General features: G+C 56.8%; 1 protein-coding gene across 1 annotated transcript in view; it reads left to right on the forward strand.

Moving 5' to 3' along the window:
* The window catches only part of LOC121336981 (collagen alpha-1(I) chain-like), a 79,992-nt gene that overhangs the window by 58,659 nt on the left and 3,603 nt on the right, over positions 1-17,730 (forward strand). The window contains exons 21-57 of the mRNA XM_041406693.1: positions 341-394; positions 681-725; positions 1,220-1,273; positions 2,337-2,381; positions 2,900-2,953; positions 3,519-3,626; positions 4,694-4,747; positions 4,930-4,983; positions 5,183-5,227; positions 5,744-5,797; positions 6,298-6,342; positions 6,918-6,971; positions 7,787-7,840; positions 8,037-8,090; positions 8,274-8,327; positions 8,622-8,675; positions 9,197-9,241; positions 9,922-9,966; positions 10,864-10,971; positions 11,231-11,284; positions 11,485-11,538; positions 11,721-11,774; positions 12,019-12,126; positions 12,476-12,529; positions 12,765-12,875; positions 13,160-13,213; positions 13,425-13,478; positions 13,698-13,751; positions 14,153-14,206; positions 15,106-15,213; positions 15,346-15,399; positions 15,536-15,589; positions 15,870-15,923; positions 16,309-16,362; positions 16,546-16,599; positions 16,826-16,879; positions 17,531-17,584. Coding sequence (XP_041262627.1) covers positions 341-394; positions 681-725; positions 1,220-1,273; positions 2,337-2,381; positions 2,900-2,953; positions 3,519-3,626; positions 4,694-4,747; positions 4,930-4,983; positions 5,183-5,227; positions 5,744-5,797; positions 6,298-6,342; positions 6,918-6,971; positions 7,787-7,840; positions 8,037-8,090; positions 8,274-8,327; positions 8,622-8,675; positions 9,197-9,241; positions 9,922-9,966; positions 10,864-10,971; positions 11,231-11,284; positions 11,485-11,538; positions 11,721-11,774; positions 12,019-12,126; positions 12,476-12,529; positions 12,765-12,875; positions 13,160-13,213; positions 13,425-13,478; positions 13,698-13,751; positions 14,153-14,206; positions 15,106-15,213; positions 15,346-15,399; positions 15,536-15,589; positions 15,870-15,923; positions 16,309-16,362; positions 16,546-16,599; positions 16,826-16,879; positions 17,531-17,584 — 2,217 coding nt within the window. The remainder of the gene's footprint in view (positions 1-340; positions 395-680; positions 726-1,219; positions 1,274-2,336; positions 2,382-2,899; positions 2,954-3,518; positions 3,627-4,693; positions 4,748-4,929; positions 4,984-5,182; positions 5,228-5,743; positions 5,798-6,297; positions 6,343-6,917; positions 6,972-7,786; positions 7,841-8,036; positions 8,091-8,273; positions 8,328-8,621; positions 8,676-9,196; positions 9,242-9,921; positions 9,967-10,863; positions 10,972-11,230; positions 11,285-11,484; positions 11,539-11,720; positions 11,775-12,018; positions 12,127-12,475; positions 12,530-12,764; positions 12,876-13,159; positions 13,214-13,424; positions 13,479-13,697; positions 13,752-14,152; positions 14,207-15,105; positions 15,214-15,345; positions 15,400-15,535; positions 15,590-15,869; positions 15,924-16,308; positions 16,363-16,545; positions 16,600-16,825; positions 16,880-17,530; positions 17,585-17,730) is intronic.

A 17,730-nucleotide genomic window follows, 5' to 3' on the forward strand; every position in this document is an offset into this window, starting at 1 on the left:
CCAGGATGGGTGTCCCAAGGTGGAATGTCCCAGGATGGGTGTCTCAGGGTGGATTGTCCCAGGGTGGAGTGTCCCAGGATGGGTATGCCTGGATGGGTGTCCCAGGATGGAGTGTCCTGGCATGGGAGGCTGTCCCAGGCTCACCCAGCCTGGAGTGGTCTCCTGCAGCTGGGATGTGATCCCAAGCCACCCCAAAAGCTGCAGAGGCTGGCTCAGGGGTGGGAATCCTTTCTGTAGCCCTTTGTGTGCCATAAGCTGGGCACTCTGGAGCTCCTCAGCAGCTGGGAATTCCCAGGAGAGGGTTTAATCCTAACGGCAGCTCCCTGTCCCCCCTCTGCAGGGACCCCAGGGCTTGCAGGGCAGGCGTGGTCCCCCTGGCCCCAGGGGCTCTCAGGTGAGTGAGGCTGTCCTGGGCTGGGTGCATCCCCCCAGTTCTCTTCCAGGAGCTGCTGGGATTTGTCCCCCATGGATTTGGGAAGTGGATGGGAAATCCTTGACCTTGGGGGGTCCTTGTGGCCCCCCAGGAGTGGGTGNNAGCTGTGTCCCCTGGGTGAGGGCATTGTCCCTGAGGTGTGAGGCAGCTCCTGGGCAGGTTCCTGTGGGCTGGGGTCCCATCGACAGAGCTGGACAGGGAGCCACATCCCTCTTTTCCCAACATCCCCTGCCTTTGCTTTTCCCAGGGTCCAGCAGGGCTGGAGGGATCCTCTGGTCCCAAAGGAGACACAGTAAGAGCGTTTTTTGGGACATTGGTGGGGATGAACCCCAGGTTGGAGGGATTTCCCTGGAAGGACCTGATGTGTGGGGTTGAGGGGGTCCCTGTCCCTGTTTTTGGAGGGGAGAGGGGGCAGCACTTCCAGCTGACCTCCCAAATGCCACCTGGTCACCCTGGAGAGGGGACATGGAGGGGCTGGGTGTTCTGATGAGAGCCCTCTTCACTCTGGGAGAGGAGCCAGGGAACGGCTGGGGCTGGGCCAGGGCAGCTCAGGCTGGAGATCAGGGCAAGGTTCTTCCCCCAGAGGGTGCTGGCACTGCCCAGGCTCCCCAGGGAATGGGCACGGCCCCGAGGCTGCCAGAGCTCCAGGAGCCTTTGGACAGCGCTGCCAGGGATGCCCAGGGTGGGCTTGTTGGGGGTCTGGGCAGGGACAGGAGCAGGGCTGGGTGATCGTGGTGGGTCCCTTCCTGCTCAGAACAGTCTGTGATTCCAGGATTCCTCTTGCAGGGTACAGATGGTGCCCCTGGGGTGAGGGGACAGCTGGGACAGCAGGGCCCTGGGGTAAGTGCATGGGAAGTGGGTGGTTGGATGTGGGGTGCTGTCACCTGCAGTAGAAACAGGCGATCCCCCAGCCAGGGAATAATGTGCTCTGACTCCGTGATTCAGAAGGCTGAACAATTGCTTTATTAAACTATATTATATTGCATTAATACTATATTAAAACTATACTACTGTACTACAGAAAAACCTGTGACTGAGACAGCCAGGACACAGCTTTGAGTGACTGGCTAATCACTCAAAACAACTTTCACCAGTGTCCAATTAACAAATCACTTTGGGTAAACAATCTCCATAACACATTCCACATGTGCAAAAACAGGGGCAGTGAATAGAGATAAGAATTGTTTTCTCTTCTTCTCTCTACTTTCCCAGGAAAAATCCTTGGGAAGTTGTGCCTGCTGCTCTCTGTGAAGAGCGCTGTGGCCACACTCATCCTCTCCCTGGCAGCCCCACAGAATCCTGCAGGGAATGCCCTGTTTGCCCAGCTTCCCACAGGGCTGCTGAGATGCCAGCCACGTCCCTGTGGCCACACTCATCATCCCCAAAGCTCCTCTGCCCCTCCTGCTCCCAGGCACCTCAATTTTTATTTCTTCCCTGTGGATTTATCAGCAGAGATGGCCCAGCCCTGCTGATCCCTTCCCTGGGGCACCCTTTTCCCAAGGGATTTGGGTGCTCAGGTGCCCTTTCCAAAGGCTTGGGACAGCCTGACCTTCATCCTGCCTGGCCCAGGTGTCCCCTTCTGTGTCCTGGGACCCCAACCCACAGAGCTGAGAACTGGGGCTTGAGTGGGATGAGGGATGGGATGTGGAGGTGCATTTTGGAGTCAAATGAGGACCTCAGCCTCATCTTATGGGCAGCCTTGGGAGGGTTTGTGACTCTTCTGGTCCCTTTTTGGGGAACAAATCCCACTGGGGATCTCAGCAGCAACTCAGAGCCAAAGTGAGCCCCCATTTCCCAGCCCATGCCATCCCTGTGCTGTGGGTGGGTTGTCACCTCCAGGAGTACATGCAGTACTTCCCTTTGTGGTTTTCTTTTTAAACTTGCTTTCTCTGTCTCTCTGAAGGGTTTTCTTGGCCTGCCAGGTGCAAAAGGCACCCAAGGAGAGCAGGTGAGTGATGGCATCCATGGGATCCTGCTTTGGAAGCAGGAGAGCTGTGGCAGAGCAGCCCAAAGCTGCTCTGTGTTCTTTATGTGTGCCTGGAATTGATGTTTAATTAGGTGCCAGCTGGGGCTGTTTGGGGAGGCAGAGCTGAGCTTGGGCTCCTTTTGCTGGAATTTTCAGGCTTGGGAGTGTCCTGAGGGGTCACTTTGGGAGCTCAGGGAAGTGGGAATGCTTTGGCCTGAGTTAAGGAACACAGCAGTGAGGATACTTGGCATTGTTTTGGTGGTACCATTGATGCCACAACCAGCTGGGAGCTGGCATTGGCATTGGCACAGGCTGCTGAGCTTGGTTTGGTGGGGATTGAACCCAAAAGCCCTGGAGCCAGATTCAGCAGGTCCCTGCTCCCAGCTCAGAGGAAAGCCCTGACTGGAGCAGGGCAAAATTCCCTTTATTTGGTGCCAGGATAAGACACGGCTTGCACCAGGGGTTTCTCACTGTAACCTCCACTGCTGCTGCTCTTGCAGGGCTGCCGAGGTCCAGGTGGAGCCAAGGGAGATCTGGGAGCCAAAGGAGGCAAGGTATCCATTCCCAAGCCTGTGGTGCCTCCAAATGCCACCTGGAGGTTCCTGGTCACACTGGGGAGGGGACGTGGAGGGGCTGGGTGCTGGAATGAGCCCTCTGCACTCGGGGACAGGGACAGGAGCCAGGGCACGGCTGGGGCTGGGCCAGGGCAGCTCAGGCTGGAGCTCAGGGCAAGGTTCTTCCCCCAGAGGGTGCTGGCACTGCCCAGGCTCCCCAGGGAATGGGCTCATGGAGCTGCTCCCTCTGTTGCTCAGATGTGCTTTACCCAGCTCTGGGTGGCTGTGGCTGCCCAAGGACCCCAGCCCCTGCTGGGTTTTGGGGTCTGTGGCAGCCAGGCAGCTCATTCTGTGCTGATCCCACTCTGATCCATCCTTCTCTGCTCCATCTCACTTTGGCTGTTTAAACAATGAATTTTCCCCTTTCTGGTGGCCCAGGGACGCTGGGGGAGGAGGGTCTGGGGTGCTCCCCATGCCAGTGATGGGTTCTCCAGGGGAATTCCTGCCTGTGGATCAGGGAATTGCTGTCCCTGCTTTGTGACATTCTGTGTTTTGTTCCTCCAAGGGCCCACGAGGAGCACAAGGAGCAAAAGGCCCTCCAGGAGCCCGGGGCCAGGGGGGCTTGCAGGGCTTCCCCGGCCCCCGAGGGGCTGCAGGGCCACAGGGACCAGACGTGAGTGCCACTGGGCTGGTGTCACGGGGGGAGCACACGTGTGACCTGTGCCACAGCGTGGGGACAGCCCTGAGAGGGGCAGGCAGTGCTGGTTTATGGGATCTCTCCCAAGGGATCCCTTTAACAGCATCGGGAGCTTGGCCCAGAGCCCCAGCCTTGGGGCTGCAAACCGAGCTGTGCACTGCCTGCTCCACACCTCTTCACCCCAAAATTCTCTGCTGGGTTCACTGCTGCCAGAGCAGCCTCAGGCAGAGGATTGCCAGCCCTCCCCAGCTGCCTCAGCCCAGCAGCTCTGCAGGATCCCGCTGAGTCCCTGCTCTGGGTCAGCTCCTTTGCAGCTTTTGGGAGCAGAAGGTTCGGGGATTGCTCATTTTGTGTCCCTCTCTGACTCCTGCCAGGCTCCTGGAGCCTGTGCTGGCAGCCCTGAAGGGTTTTGGGAATGCTTTTTCCTGCAGTGTGTGCTCTGAGAGAGCTGTCTGGGAGACTGAAGCCACCTCCACATCCGTGTTTGAGGCTGCCTGCTGATCCCTAGTGATTCCCAGCTTCTCAGGAAAAGGAGGATTATTTTCCCACCCACATTTCCAGTCTGCAAGGGGATGCCCTCCCACTCCCAGGGCTTTTGGGATACCTTCCTGGAGCTGCTCTTTTGCTCTCCAGGATGAGTAACAGCTCCTCCCACCTCTCCAGGAGCTGGGGATGCAGCAGGAATCCTTTCCTGCCTTGTCCACCTTCCCAGGCAGCGCTGCTGGCACAGGGGCTGGAGCAGGCAGCAGCCTTGGCACAGCAGTCCTTGGAACTGCCTTTAATTTGTCCACCAGAAAACAAAAATACTCAACCATGTCGTTTTGGGCCACACCAAACTGATTGAGATTTTTCTTTCTGCCTGGTTTTTAACCCTGGGGGTGGGGGAAGTCCCCATTCCCACCAAAGGTCAGCTGGTGCCAATTATTAATGTCACCTCTGGTCACACTCGCGGTGTTTTTCCCTACACCAGCAGCAGGCTGGTGACTCTCCCGGGATCTGAGGCTGTGTTTTCCCTGGATGATTCCTCCCCTCTCTCCTGGCAGGGGGAAGAAGGTCAGATTGGCCCTGCAGGGCTAAACAGCAGCGAGGGACCCAAGGTCAGCACCAGAATCTGCTGCTTTCCCACTGCCTCGGATGTGCCCACCCTGCCAGGGTCCAACCCAGGGGCACCATCCTGGGGAGGGTCTCCAGCCTCTTGGCCCCCTCCCTGTGCATGGCATCCCCCTGAGCTGCCCCTGTAGATTTGCAATGTCTTTGTTTTCCTTTGTGTGGATTTTAGGGATGCCAAGGACCTGACGGCCCTAAGGGAGCCCCAGGACCACGGGGAGCCCGGGTAACTAACGGGGTGCTGGAATTTGGATCTTGGAGCATCTTTGGCTGTGAGGGATTGAAACAAGTCTGGATTGAAACACCCCTTGCTTGGCTTGGGATGTGCTGGGGCAGAGCACATCTTTCACACACAAAATTTTCCTCCAAATCTGCAGCTTTGCCACTGGCAGAGGGATGGTTTTGTGATTCCTGGTGTTTTGCAGGGTCGTGTGGGGCAGCGTGGGCTGGTTGGAGTCCCTGGACTGCCTGTAAGTAGAGGATATCCCACATCTCTGTGCTGCCATGGGGAGCTGCCAGCTCTGGGACATGGGAGCAGCATCCTGGAATGTGGCCAGACCAGAGGGTCAGGAATTTGAGCAGGAAAAGTTGGGGATGAGCAGCTCGGGCTGTGGCACGTTGCATTTTGACAAACCACCTGCCCAACACCACGACTTCCTCCAGAACGCTGAGCACAGAAAATTCCAGGAAAGAACTTTATAAGGAAGCTCTGTTATTCAGAGCTGAGGCTGGTGAAGGAGCCAGGAATAAATAGCTGGGGCAGGAGGAGGGAAAACCCAGCCGAGGTGTTCCTGGTGGGAACAGCTTCCCTCCCATGTGGATGTTATTTCCCGTCCCAAGGTGGGATGGAGCAGGGAGGAGCTGCTAGAGCTGTGTGGGATGAGGAATCCAGAGCTGCCACTGCTGATGTCTCACACTGTCACCCTGAGGGGTGGGGGCAGGAGGAGCCCTTGTGGGGCCACCCTGAGCCAAAACTCTCCTTGCAGGGCTCGCGGGGCGTGCCGGGAGCGGAGGGAGCAGAAGGAAAGCCTGGTACACAGGTTCCCATCCTACATCTGTACTTGCCTGGGGACAGGGTGCTGGGGGGTGTGGACAGGGGCAGCTGAGCCCATGGGGACACCCCCTAACCTCCCATCCTTGTGGCTGTGGGGGACAAGGCCTGATTCCAGCAGTGGGGTCACTTCCCAACCTCCCGTCCTGTGGTCATGTGGGATGAGACCTGATGCCATCAGTGGGGTCACTTCCTAATCTCCCATCCTGTGGTCATGTGGGACAAGACCTGATGCCATCAGTGGGGTCACTTTCTAATCTCCCATCCTGTGGTCATGTGGGACAAGACCTGATACCTTCAGTGGGGACACTTCCCAACCTTTCATCCTTGTGGCTGTGGCTGACCTTGATGCCATCAGTGGGGTCAATTCCCAACCTCCCATCCTCATGGCCATGTGGGACAAGACCTTGATACCATGGACTTTGCCATGATGGGGACTGGGAGAGGCTGTTCTGCTTCCCCATCCTCATCCTTATCCTCATCCTGCAGGGCCACCCAGGGATCGTGGGCAGCCCAGGCAGGAGGGGACCACTGGTGAGTAGAGCTGATTTTCTGGTCTTCCATCCCTCTGCTCAGCTTTATCCCTTTGGGAATGTGCTTCCAAAGCATGTCCATGGGCAGCTGGAGGGTGCTCCTCTGGGAGGGTGCTGAGAGGGGAAGGATTTGGAACAGGGCAGTGGGATTTCCCACCCCTGGCACTGCTAGCCTGAACAAATCTAGCAGCAAGACTGGGGCTGGCAGCAGGTTTTCCCCTCTGCAGGGTATCATATATTTATCTTTGCTCTGAAATTAAAAAAAAAAAATTAAAAAAAAAAATCTGGCACTTCCCTCAAAAGAGAGGATGAAAACTGGGTCAGAGACAGACCAGAGTGCTGCCAGCATCACACAGAGTGTCTGGGGGCACGAGTGGGTGTTGTGTCTGTCCACACAGAGCCGTGCTGATTCCATGAGGAATCCAGCAGCTGGATTTCAAGGAAAAGCCCCAGTGCTGCCTTGACCAGGCTGGGCCCTTCACTTGTGCTTTGGGTGGGGCTCAAACCCAGGGCTGTGTCTCTCCATCCTCCTCTCCTGCCTTCCCTCCATGGCTCCTCTGCTGCCCTTTCCTCCAGGGATTTGCTGGTTTGCCAGGGGGCCGTGGGCATGCTGGAACTCCTGGATCCACAGTAAGGGAAAAAAAAATGTTCCTCTGCATGAACTATGTGTTTTCCTAGGTGGGATGTCAGTGGGGCTGGTGGGGAATGTGGGACTTTCCTTGGGAATCAGGGCATCTGTAGGACCTGATCATAACTGGCTGATAAAAGACATTAAAAAGCCTCAGTGGTGAAAATAACTGTGGCTAGGGAAGAGCAGAATCATTCCCCCAAGGAATCAGCCTGCTCCAGGAGCTGTGCAGCCTCCCTGAGCCTGGCAGGGTGTCCATGGGGAATGGCAGCTCATGGAAACCGTTCATGGCTGAGCAGGAGCTGGCTCTGGGTCCTGGAGGAGATCCCAGTGGCAGAGGGTGGCAGAGGTTCAGGGGGAGGGTGCTGGCACTGCCCAGGCTCCCCAGGGAATGGGCACGGCCCCGAGGCTGCCAGAGCTCCAGGAGCCTTTGGACAGCGCAGCCAGGGATGCCCAGGGTGGGCTTGTTGGGGGTCTGGGCAGGGACAGGGGTGCTGCACTGGATCCTGGTGGGTCCCTTCCAGCTCAGTGACCTGGGATGGAGACCTGGAACAGCTCCTGCAGCTGGAACAGCTCCTCCCTGAGAGCCTGCACTCAGCTGGGCTTGATGGTGATGTTGAGAGCAAGGATTGTCACCTGCCCTGGTGACAGCCCTGCCAGCCACGGGTGTGCAGGAGCCAGCAGGACCAGCCACAGTGGCCGAGTTTGCCCCCTGTGACCCTGCTGGCCCCACGAGCTCAGGGCCGCAGTGGGGGCTCAGCAGGGCTCGGCGTCTCTCAGCCTTTGACTGACACCTCCTCCCCAAATAATCCCAAAGGGCTCTCCAGGAAAGCCTGGACCTGATGGAGACCCAGGTTGCTTGGGCCCAAAGGTGAGAACTGGGGTTTGGGGGGCTGGTTGGGGGAGTGATGGTGCTCACAGCCCCCAGAGGCTCTGAGCTGCTCCTCGGGGATCCCATGGACTCAGCCCAGGAGCTCCTCAGACCCTGTGGGATCACTGAGGAAGAGAGGGTGCCTGACTGCATCCTGGGGGTGGGGGTTTGCTAATTCCCTTGTTTTGCCTGCCAGGGGCTGCCTGGGAAGCCTGGCTTGGAGGGGCCACAAGGACCTGTGGGCACCTATGTAAGTGATGGAGCTGCCACGGAGGGGACACGGAGGTGGCCGGACTGGGAGGAGGATGCAGCAGCCCCCAGCTGGGCACTCACCACCCTCCCAGAGCTCCTGCCTTTCCCTCAGCCACCTTCTCCCAAAAATACAGTGATGCCAGGCAGCCCCAGCTGCCTCCTAACCCCGAGCTCTTCCCAGGGCTATCCAGGACCTGCTGGAGACCGCGGGAGGTTGGGACGCAGGGGAGACAAGGTAGGGATGGGGCACCCCCTCCAGCACTGGGAGCATTGGAAGCATTTTGGAGATGAGTTTTGAAGCCAGTGGATGGGTTTGGAGGTGTCCACAGCCTCCATCAGCCCTGGTGGGAGGAGAACAGCTGGATCTGCCTCCCACAGCTGGTGACCCATTGGCACTCCAGCACCTCCTCTGCCCGAACACCTCTGGATTGTTCTAAGAGCTGGTTTTTGTTTGTTTTGTTGTGCTTTTTAAAGAAGTTTTTGCATTAAAACATACAGAAGAAAGGAAATCTTTCTTGCCTCCTAACAGGGAGAAAGGGGAGCTCAAGGTCCACCAGGATTTCCAGGAAAAGCTGGTCCGAAGGTAAGCACTGTTTGCTGCTGTTCTGGGCAGCTCCAGCCCCTGGAAAGCACCAGGCGAGTTCTCTGTGCTGGGCTGGGAATGGGGAAAACGGGAAAGCTTTGCCATGGGGTGTGGAGACCCTGAGAGGCATTCCCTGGGTCAGGGAGACACAAGAAGCTTCCCTCTAAAGCTGTCAGACCCCATTGGCTCCTTCCCTTGTTCCTGTGTCCCTGAGCCAGTCCCTCCCCATTCCCCTGCTGGCCCTCATCCTTGTCCTGCCCCATGCCACTGTTCAGCCCTGGTCTCTCGAGGTACAGGGACCTGGGCTCCCCCCATGAGTCCTGGCTTTGCACCCTGACCATCTCACAGAGCAGCTGAATTAAACATCATTGATACAATGCAAACACCCTTTTTGCTTCCTTACCCTGGACTTTATTAGCAGCTAGTTTGGCTGCTACAGCAGGGGACTTTTGCCAGTCCTGCAGTTAAATGGGCAGGGGCTCAGCCAGGGCTGTGTCACCGATGGTGCTCTTGTCCCCCAGGCCCTGCCAGGTCCCCCTGGTCCTCGTGGTGCTCCTGGCTCCCAGGTATGGCTCTCCTTGCTCCCTGTATTCCTGGCTGCTCCGATCCCTCTGCATGGGTGTGTGACCTGCAGTACATCCCCTGTGCTGCCTGCAGCACGATCCATCCCACAGCCCTTGCTGGGAGCAGGCAGGAGCCTCATCCCATTCCCTGCTGCTGGCCTCTGTCCTGATGCAGCACAGACACTGCTGAGGTCCCACACTGTATTTGCAGGAACTCCCGTGGCAGGGAGGAATGATGAATCTGACTCCATGTTCTCAGAAGGCTAATTTATTATTTTATAATACTGTATTATATTAAAGAATACTACACTAACTATACTAAAGAATACAGAAAGGATACTTACAGAAGGCTATAAAGATAATAATGAAAACTGGTGACTCTCTCCAGAGTCCTGACACAGCTTGGCCCTGATTGGCCAAAGAGTGAAAACAACTCACAGCAGAATCCAGTGAAACAATCTCCAAACACATTCCACACGAGCACAACACAGGAGAAGCAAATGAGATAAGGATTGTTTTGCTTTTTCTCTGAGGCCTCTCAGCTTCCCAGGAGAAAAATCCTGGGCAAAGGGATTTTTTCAGAGAATGTGAATGCCACAGTCCCAAGACAAGGGGATTTCTCTGAGCAAAGCCTCCCCTGGTCCCAGTTCCATGACACATTGCTGAAATCCTTCTTTTCCCAGGGCAGAACAGGTGACCCAGGTCCTCGAGGGCTCCCAGGGCTGCCTGTAAGTGCAGAGCTTCACCTTGCTGGGCTGGGGGGATGTCCCACAGGGTGGGCATTTGTAGGAACCCTGGTTGCTGAGAATTTCAGACTTTCTGCACTGACAGCCACTGACCCCCAGGAGAACACTGCAGTGACCTGAGGCCGTGGGGAAGGCTTCCAAAATGGAATGACAGAACTGGGATTGTGGGTGTGGAGTTTGAATAGAAGTGTCTAATATCACAGGGTGGGAAACTTATTAAAGTTTTGGCATCTAGTGATATATATATATAGCAAGATGGAGGTTTTAGGGCAGAGGCTGGTCCTTCTTCTTCACCTTCTTCTTCATAGTTTTAGTATTGTGTAATTAGATAAAAAAGTCTGCATTGCGGTCCACAGGTGGTTGGTTATTAGGTTAAAAGTAAAAAACAAAATTGTCATTTCTTAATTAGACAGTTTATCCTTAAAAAACCTTGTTGAAAGAGAAATACAGTTCCATTTTTAATTTGTTAGAGTGAAGTACTATAGAACTCACAGTTTGTGAGACTATAACATAGGTAAGAATTAATAAACATCTGAGTCCAAACAAGAAATACTGTCTCACACATTTAATCCTGACCCTAGTGGGGAAAAAAAAAAAAACCCACCAAAAAAAAACCAAACAAAACCCAAAAACTTAACAGACATCAGTGCCCACTCCAGGGCATTGTCATCCCTGGGGTGGTTGTGGGGCAGGGAACTCCCCAAACCCTGTGTGTGGGTGGTGACAAGTGGGGTGCGGGGACAGCAGTGTCCTACACCTGGAGCAGGTGGCACCTTTGGACCCCAAGGTGACCCAAATGCATCAGCCACGGGGCTTTCCCTGGCTTAGCCCTCCTAGAGCTGTGTTTTGGGGGGCCTACAGGGTTTTTTGGCCTTGCAGGGTGTTCCTGGCACAAGAGGGCTGGATGGCATGCCCGGGAAGCCTGGTTCAGCTGGAGAAAGAGGCGCTCCTGGAGCAGCTGGGGCTGCTGGCCCGCCTGGCTACCCGGTGAGTGCTGCTGGGAGCCATCCACTGATCCTCTCAGGAGGACAGGGATTAGGGATTTTCCTGCAGCTGCACCTTTGGGGAGCTCCCTGAAGCACCTGCAGGAAGGGAAGGAAAAGGGAAGCTGCTGCAGGGGGCTTGAGGAGGTGGAGCGTGGATTCCCTTCCCGTGGCCGTGTGCGCTGTGTCAGGACATCCCACAGCTGCAAAGGCTCCTGAGCTCGGGCCAAGCGCCTCTGCTGATGTGGGGTGTTTGATTTCAGGGCCAGGAAGGTCCAAATGGACGTGAAGGACCTGCAGGGATGAGAGGAGAGAAGGTGAGGACAAAGGAGAGGATTTGGTTCCCCCAGGAGCTGCCCAGAACCTTGGGCTCACCCCACTGACCTCCCTGGGGCTGGGGGGGCCAGCACTGCTCCCAGCTTGGCCCCATCACTGTGGGAGGGGGATTTACATCTTGGGGAGCTGCAGAGACGGAGAACTACCACGGCTACTTGTCCTGCCTTTGTGTCCTCTGCAGGGTGAGGTGGGAGCTCCCGGGGCAGCCGGAGTCCGCGGGCTGGATGGGGAGCAGGTACAACAGCTGGGAACCTGAGTTCCCACCCCAGTGGGGCTGCTCCAGCCCCCCCCCCCTCCCCAGTTCCCTGCTCCAAGGATCGGAAAGGATGGGAGGAGGCTGCTGGTCCTCAAAAAAGCCAGAAGGGTAAAGCTGGGCCTGTGAGCTGTGCTAGGGCTGGGCTTTTCTCTCTTCCACAGGGACCACCAGGACTGCCGGGAGCAGAGGGTCAGCTGGGACCCAAGGGTGAGCAGGTGGGTGCTGGGGGTGGTGCTGGGCTCACCCCACTCCTGCAGGGTCACTCAGGCACCTGAATCCATGGGAGGTGTTTGAACCCCCCTGGCATCCTCATGCCTGGGAATTGACGTTGCTGGGCATGGCAGTGGGGTCCCATAAGAAAACTGGATTTTTCCCAGTATGGGAAATGATGGTGGGCAGAGCCAGGCTGAGCTGGAAAAGGCAGCCAGGAATCATCCTGGTCATCTTCATCCTGTCCAGGGAGAGGCAGGAACCCGAGGAGCTCCGGGCATCAGAGGGAGCCCTGGGGAGCCAGGGGACGAGGGGACAGAGGGGCCACCAGGACGGCCTGGGAAGCAAGGCAAGGAGGTACGTGTGGGATTGTCCCCACAGGGAATGGGAAAGCTGCTGCCTCTGGACCCTGCCCATGCCATGGCTTTGCCACACAGAGCCTGGGATGCTCCCATGGAACCAGGGGTTGATGCTTTGGGGTCCCCGTGCTGGGCAAAGCGTGCTCAGCATTTTGTCCCCACTCACTTTTGGGACACGGGGTCACGGCTGGGGTGATCTCCCAGCCCCCATGCCTTACCCAGCATCAAAATCCCAGCCAGGGGAAGGTGGAAAAGCCCATGGAAATCAAAGCCCAGCTTTTAACCTATCCTGGGATAGGGCTGGGGAGCAACTGCTGTGTCTGATGTGAGCATTTCCCCCTGGGCAGGGTGACACTGGTGACACTGGGGACCCGGGCGAGCCAGGACTGCGGGGACGGAAGGTGAGGGGTGTCTCTAACTCTGTCCCTCTTTCCAGCATCTCGGGAACACCCCTGGCCTGCTGCTCCATGGTGGGGACAGAGCAGGACAGGGGTGTTCCCATGGCTGAGGAGCAGCCCAGGTGACCTGCTCTCTGTGGCACCTGGCCAGAGGGTGACAGAGCTCACCTCCATGCAGAAGCTCATTTATTGCTGTTCCTTTTCCCTCTTTGTGGTGACACTTTTCTCCATCCCTGAGCAGGGCAATGCTGGCCCCAGGGGCCTTCCTGGAATTCCTGGTCCAGGAGCTGCCACAGGTGAAATTGGAGGGAAAGGCCAGAAGGGAGAGAAGGGCCGAGAAGGTTTGCTGGCAAGTACAGCTGGGGCTGGGCTACCTCACCCTTCAGTGTCCCCAAAGGAGGGCACTCACCCCTGCTGGGAAACCTTGTGCTCTGGGAGCTGCAGAAAACCCTAGGAACTGTCAAATCTCCATAATTAGGGAGTTTCATGTCTCACAGGCATGACACCAAAATTGGGTCTTGCTGGCACAAAAGGAAGGTTTGGGTTTGTGGGGCACTTTGCCTGGTGGCAGCATTGCCCCAAATTCCAGCCACTGCTAAGCTGGGAACACGTCTGTCTCCCTCTGTGTGCCAGGGCCAGGGCGGTGTCACCGGAGCTGCGGGACCTGCTGGAGCCAGAGGATGGTTTGTAAGTCAGATCCCCCTCTCCCCTTCCAACCCATCCCAGACCTGGCAGGGGACATTTGTGTGACCAGGAGCATTGGGCAGGGCCCCATTTCTGTCCCAGACCTGGTCAGGGGACATCTGTGTGACTGGGAACACTGCCAGGGGACATTTGTGTGACCGGGAGCACTGGCAGGGCTGAGTGACCTGGGCTCCTCTGCTTGTGCCCTGAACAGGGGGGGACAGGACTCCGAGGTCCTCCTGGGCTCGACGGTCCCGAGGGAGAGAAGGTACAGAAGGATTATGGTTCCAGCCCTTCACCTCCGGGTGAAACTCCCTTTTCTGGCCTCTTCCCAAGCTCTCCTGGTGGGAATGTGCTGGCACTGGCTGCATGGGTGTCCTGGGCAGGCTGGTGGCAGGGGGACCTGCCATGGGACACCCCTGAGATCAGAGCCGGCAAGGCAGGGAAGGGTTTTCCATGGACAGAGCTGTTTCCCTTCCTTTCCCAGGGAGATCCAGGGCCACGAGGTGTGGATGGACCTGCTGGGGCTGCAGGATTCGAGGTACTGATGCCTGGAATGTTGCAGAGCTGGGAACTGCCAAAAGCTTCCCCAGCTCTTCCCTATTTTCAGTACAACCCAAAGGATTTATTGCTCCTTCACTGGCCAGGTCGGGGGGCTCAGAAATGAGGAGGGGGTTTAACACCTCATACTCAGCACTGATTCCCAGGACCCTAAAACCCCAAACTCCCAGTATCTAAACCCCCAAAATCAGATCCTTTCCAGCACCCAGTGGTGCCTCATGGAAAACCAGCTCCTGCTGCTGAATCCTGTTCACTCCCACGTGGTTCCCAGTGCTGTCTTGGCCAGCTGAGTGTGGGATGTGGGACAGGATGCTAAAAGTCCCCTCAGAGGTGAAGGACACAGTGGTGAGGGGCTTTTTCTGAATCCCCATGTCCCCACAGGGACAGGCCGGAGAAGACGGAGCGAAGGGAGATGGTGGCAAGCCCGGCCCAGTGGTGAGTACCAGCTCTGCCTCCAAGAATTCCCTTGGGAAAGAGGTTTGGTGGCATTTTGGGATATGTCTTACCCTGGGGGTGGCTGCAAAGGGAGCTCAACCAGCCAGGCTCCCGGCTCTGGGACTGAGTCACTGCTTCCCTGGATTTCCCACAGCAAAAGCTCATGAAAGTAATTTTAACAGAGCTATTAAAAGCCGTGCCAAAGTGCCAGGGCTGTTGCACAGGTAACCCTGGGCTGCTGCAATCTGCCTGAGGCAGCTCCAGGGCTCTGGATTTCCCCCTCCTTGGAGCAGATCCACAGGTGTCCCTGTGGCTCCAGGGCCTGGAACACATGAGGTGCCCCAGGATGGGCATTATGGGCATGGCAGAGCCCCAGATGTGTTATGGATCTATAAATCTGCAGGATTTATCCTGCAGCTGAGCCCCAAGCTCAGTTGCAGGATAAATCCCACCTGCAATCCCACCTTGCAGTGCCACTCTGCCCAAGCAAGACATGCCCTTATGGAATCCCAGAATCCCAGAACTGGGTTGGAAGGGACCTCAAAGCTCTTTGGATTCCATCCCCTGCCATGGGCAGGGACACCTTCCACAGACCAGGTTGCTCCAAGCCTTTAGCTTGGGTGATTTGCTGGGAGAGGTCAGGCTCTGGAATAAACTCTGGGTGGACTTGCTGTGGAATAAACTCCAGGGGGATTTGCTGTGGAATAAACTCTGGGTGGACTTGCTGTGGAATAAACTGCAGGAGGATTTGCTGTGGAATAAATTCCAGGGTGGTTTGCTGTGGAATAAACTCCAGGTTTATTTTCAAAGCTCAGTGCAGCCGAAGTCCCTCGAGGGGTGGCTGTTCGGGCCCTGCTGAGGATGGGGCTGAGCAGTGTCCCCATCTCCGTGCCCTGCAGGGCTCGCAGGGGGCTCGGGGACTGGCAGGTGCCCCTGGGCTCCGGGGCTACACCGGGCATGAGGGAGCCAGAGGAGTGGTGGGCACCAAGGGACAGCCAGGCCGGCAGGTAACGCCTCTGCTCCATGGGGACAGGCAGGGGACATCCCTGGCACAGCTCTCCCTGGGGACAACAGCCCCAGCTGTGCCCTCCTGCCTTCCCCTGGTGCCAGCCTCGTGTTTTGTCCCCAAATGAACTCAGGGGACTCTTGGGCCACCAGGCGAAGCTGGAGCCACCGGGCTGAGTGGCACTGAGGTGAGCAGGCTCCTCTCTGCCCCATTCCCTGCCCCAGCTTTTCCAGCCTCCCAGATCTGTGTCCCTCACAGAATAATCCAAATATCTGAATAACCCAAAGTTTTGGATTTGCCTTGAATTTTGTTTTCCTTCTTAGGGCCTGGTGGGTGCAAAAGGGGAGCCAGGAGAGCCAGGAAAACCAGGACAAATGGTGAGGAGTGGGATGGAGCTGTGGTGGTTCTCCCTGAAAGAGGCTGGGGGATGCTGACATCTCCTGGATGTGTAAAAGTCCAGCGCAGGCACCATCTCCTGCTGAACCCTCCCACAGCCCCTTCTGCCCAGCCTGCTCCAGAGAGAGGGAAAATCCCAAAGGGAAGATCCCAGCCTAGAGCATCCTCCTGTGCACACTGGGGCAAGGCAGGGAGGGAAGCAAGGAGGGACATCCCCCGCACAGCATCCTTACAGGTTTTCCTTCTCCTTTGGGATTTTAGGGGCCTCCTGGACGAGCTGGTCCTAAAGGAGAGAAAGGCCGCAAAGGAGATAAGGTACCCCCAAAGTCCTCCCCTGGGGATGGCACCTGAGGGGGACTGCCCAGTGGGCATGGGGTGGGCAAGCCTGAGCTGGTCAGTCCCACTGGGGACCGTGGAGAGCAAACAGTGGGAATTGCCCAGGAGGACCTGTTTGTCACCAGCTGGCAAACACAGGATGCTCTTGGGCTGCCTTGGCCTGGTTTTTGGCTGAGGGGCTGGCAGGTCCTGCCTCCAGCCTGGCTCAGGTGGCCCTGGAGGGCACAGGGGCCTCCCCATCTCTTGGTGCCCAGCTCCAGAATCCCCCAGTGCCTGCTGGGCTCTGTCCCCATCTCCTCCTCCCCAGTCCTGGGATGTGGCTGAGCTGTTGGAGACCCACATCCCGCCTCTCTTTTTCCCCCAGGGTGATGTGGGGCAGGAAGGGGACAAAGGGCTCCCAGGAGAAGCTGGCAGACGGGTAAGTGGCACTGCTGTCCCCACGAGGGTGGCAGGGAGCTGCTCCTTGGAGCCCATGCAGGCTCTGCAGGGTGGTCCCAGTTTTCTGGGGGCTCGGAATCCCTGGAGAGGAGATCCTGGAGGGAACGAGGGGTGGCTGGATCAGTTTGGAACTACCTGTGAGTCTTTCACCTGTGGTCCCCAGGGCAAGCGAGGCAAGATGGGCCAGCAGCCCCAGCGGGGTCCCTGGGGACACAAGGTAGGTGGCTTTGTCAGGTTCTTGCCCCCCTGGCAGTTTGGGGGTGCTCCCACCTGCCTGAGCCCGGGGTTAGAAAAGAATAAACCATGGTAACTGAGGGCTCTGTCCCCCCAGAGCCTCCCAGCCCAACAGGGGCACCTCCCACACCCACAGCCCCCATGGGCTGCTCTCCCTGCCCTGGAGCATCACCCTGGGCACAGCCAGGGCTTCTCCCTTTGCATTTCAGGGCTACCCAGGTGACAAAGGACTTCCAGGACCCCAGGGCCCCCAGGGACCCTATGTGAGTATCAGTGTGGGATTTGGGGTGCTTGCTGCTCCCTATTTGACCCCGCTGTGTAACCCAGCTCTGCAGGGACCCAAAGCAGAGACCTTTTTAAAATGAGAGTTTTTAAATGGTTCATCCATCTCCTCCTGTTTTCTCCTCCCAAATTAACATCCCAGGAGGGTGTGTGCAGTCAGACAAATCACATCACTACCAAAATGTGGTTCTGGAGGCCAAATCCTTCTTTTAGGCATATGTCTGATGCCAGGCAGTGCTGAGCACTGGTGGGACTGTGCCCACCTTCCCAGAGAGCTGTCATGGCTGGAGGCACAAACTGCAGTCAGCAAAAAGGACCCAAATATTTATTTTAATTACTAGAAATTGCTTTTTCTCTGTTTAAAACAGAAAAGCCCAACTTTGACAACTTCACAAAAAGAAAAAAAAAAGCTGGATATTCTCAGCCAGCCAAGGCACCTCCAGTGCATTTTTAATGGGCTTTGCTGAGGCATCCTGAAAGCAAAAATCAAAGAAACAATGAGAAAATGCCTCAAAGCTTCTAAAACTGCCTGAAATCCTCAGAATCCTCAGGTGTGGGGAGAGCCCTCCTTGCCAGGGGCTGACAGGAGCAGCTCAGCCGCAGGGTGAGGCAGTTCCATGTTTCTCTCTTAGGGCATCCCAGGGCTGAAGGGCATCAAAGGAGACCCTGGACCAAAAGGACACAAGGTAGGGGACACGTGCCAGGCACAGCAGGGACACTGGGCACAGGGTGGCATTTAATTTGCTGAATGCCATCCCTTATTCCCCTCTTTTTGAACCCTGATGGCTGCACCATCTTTCTCTGGGGGTTGGCCACCATGTCCCCAGGTGCT

Source organism: Onychostruthus taczanowskii, unplaced genomic scaffold (genome assembly GCF_017590055.1).
Source record: "Onychostruthus taczanowskii isolate IOZ18803 unplaced genomic scaffold, ASM1759005v1 scaffold25, whole genome shotgun sequence".
In the NCBI taxonomy this organism is placed as follows: Eukaryota; Metazoa; Chordata; class Aves; order Passeriformes; family Passeridae; genus Onychostruthus; species Onychostruthus taczanowskii.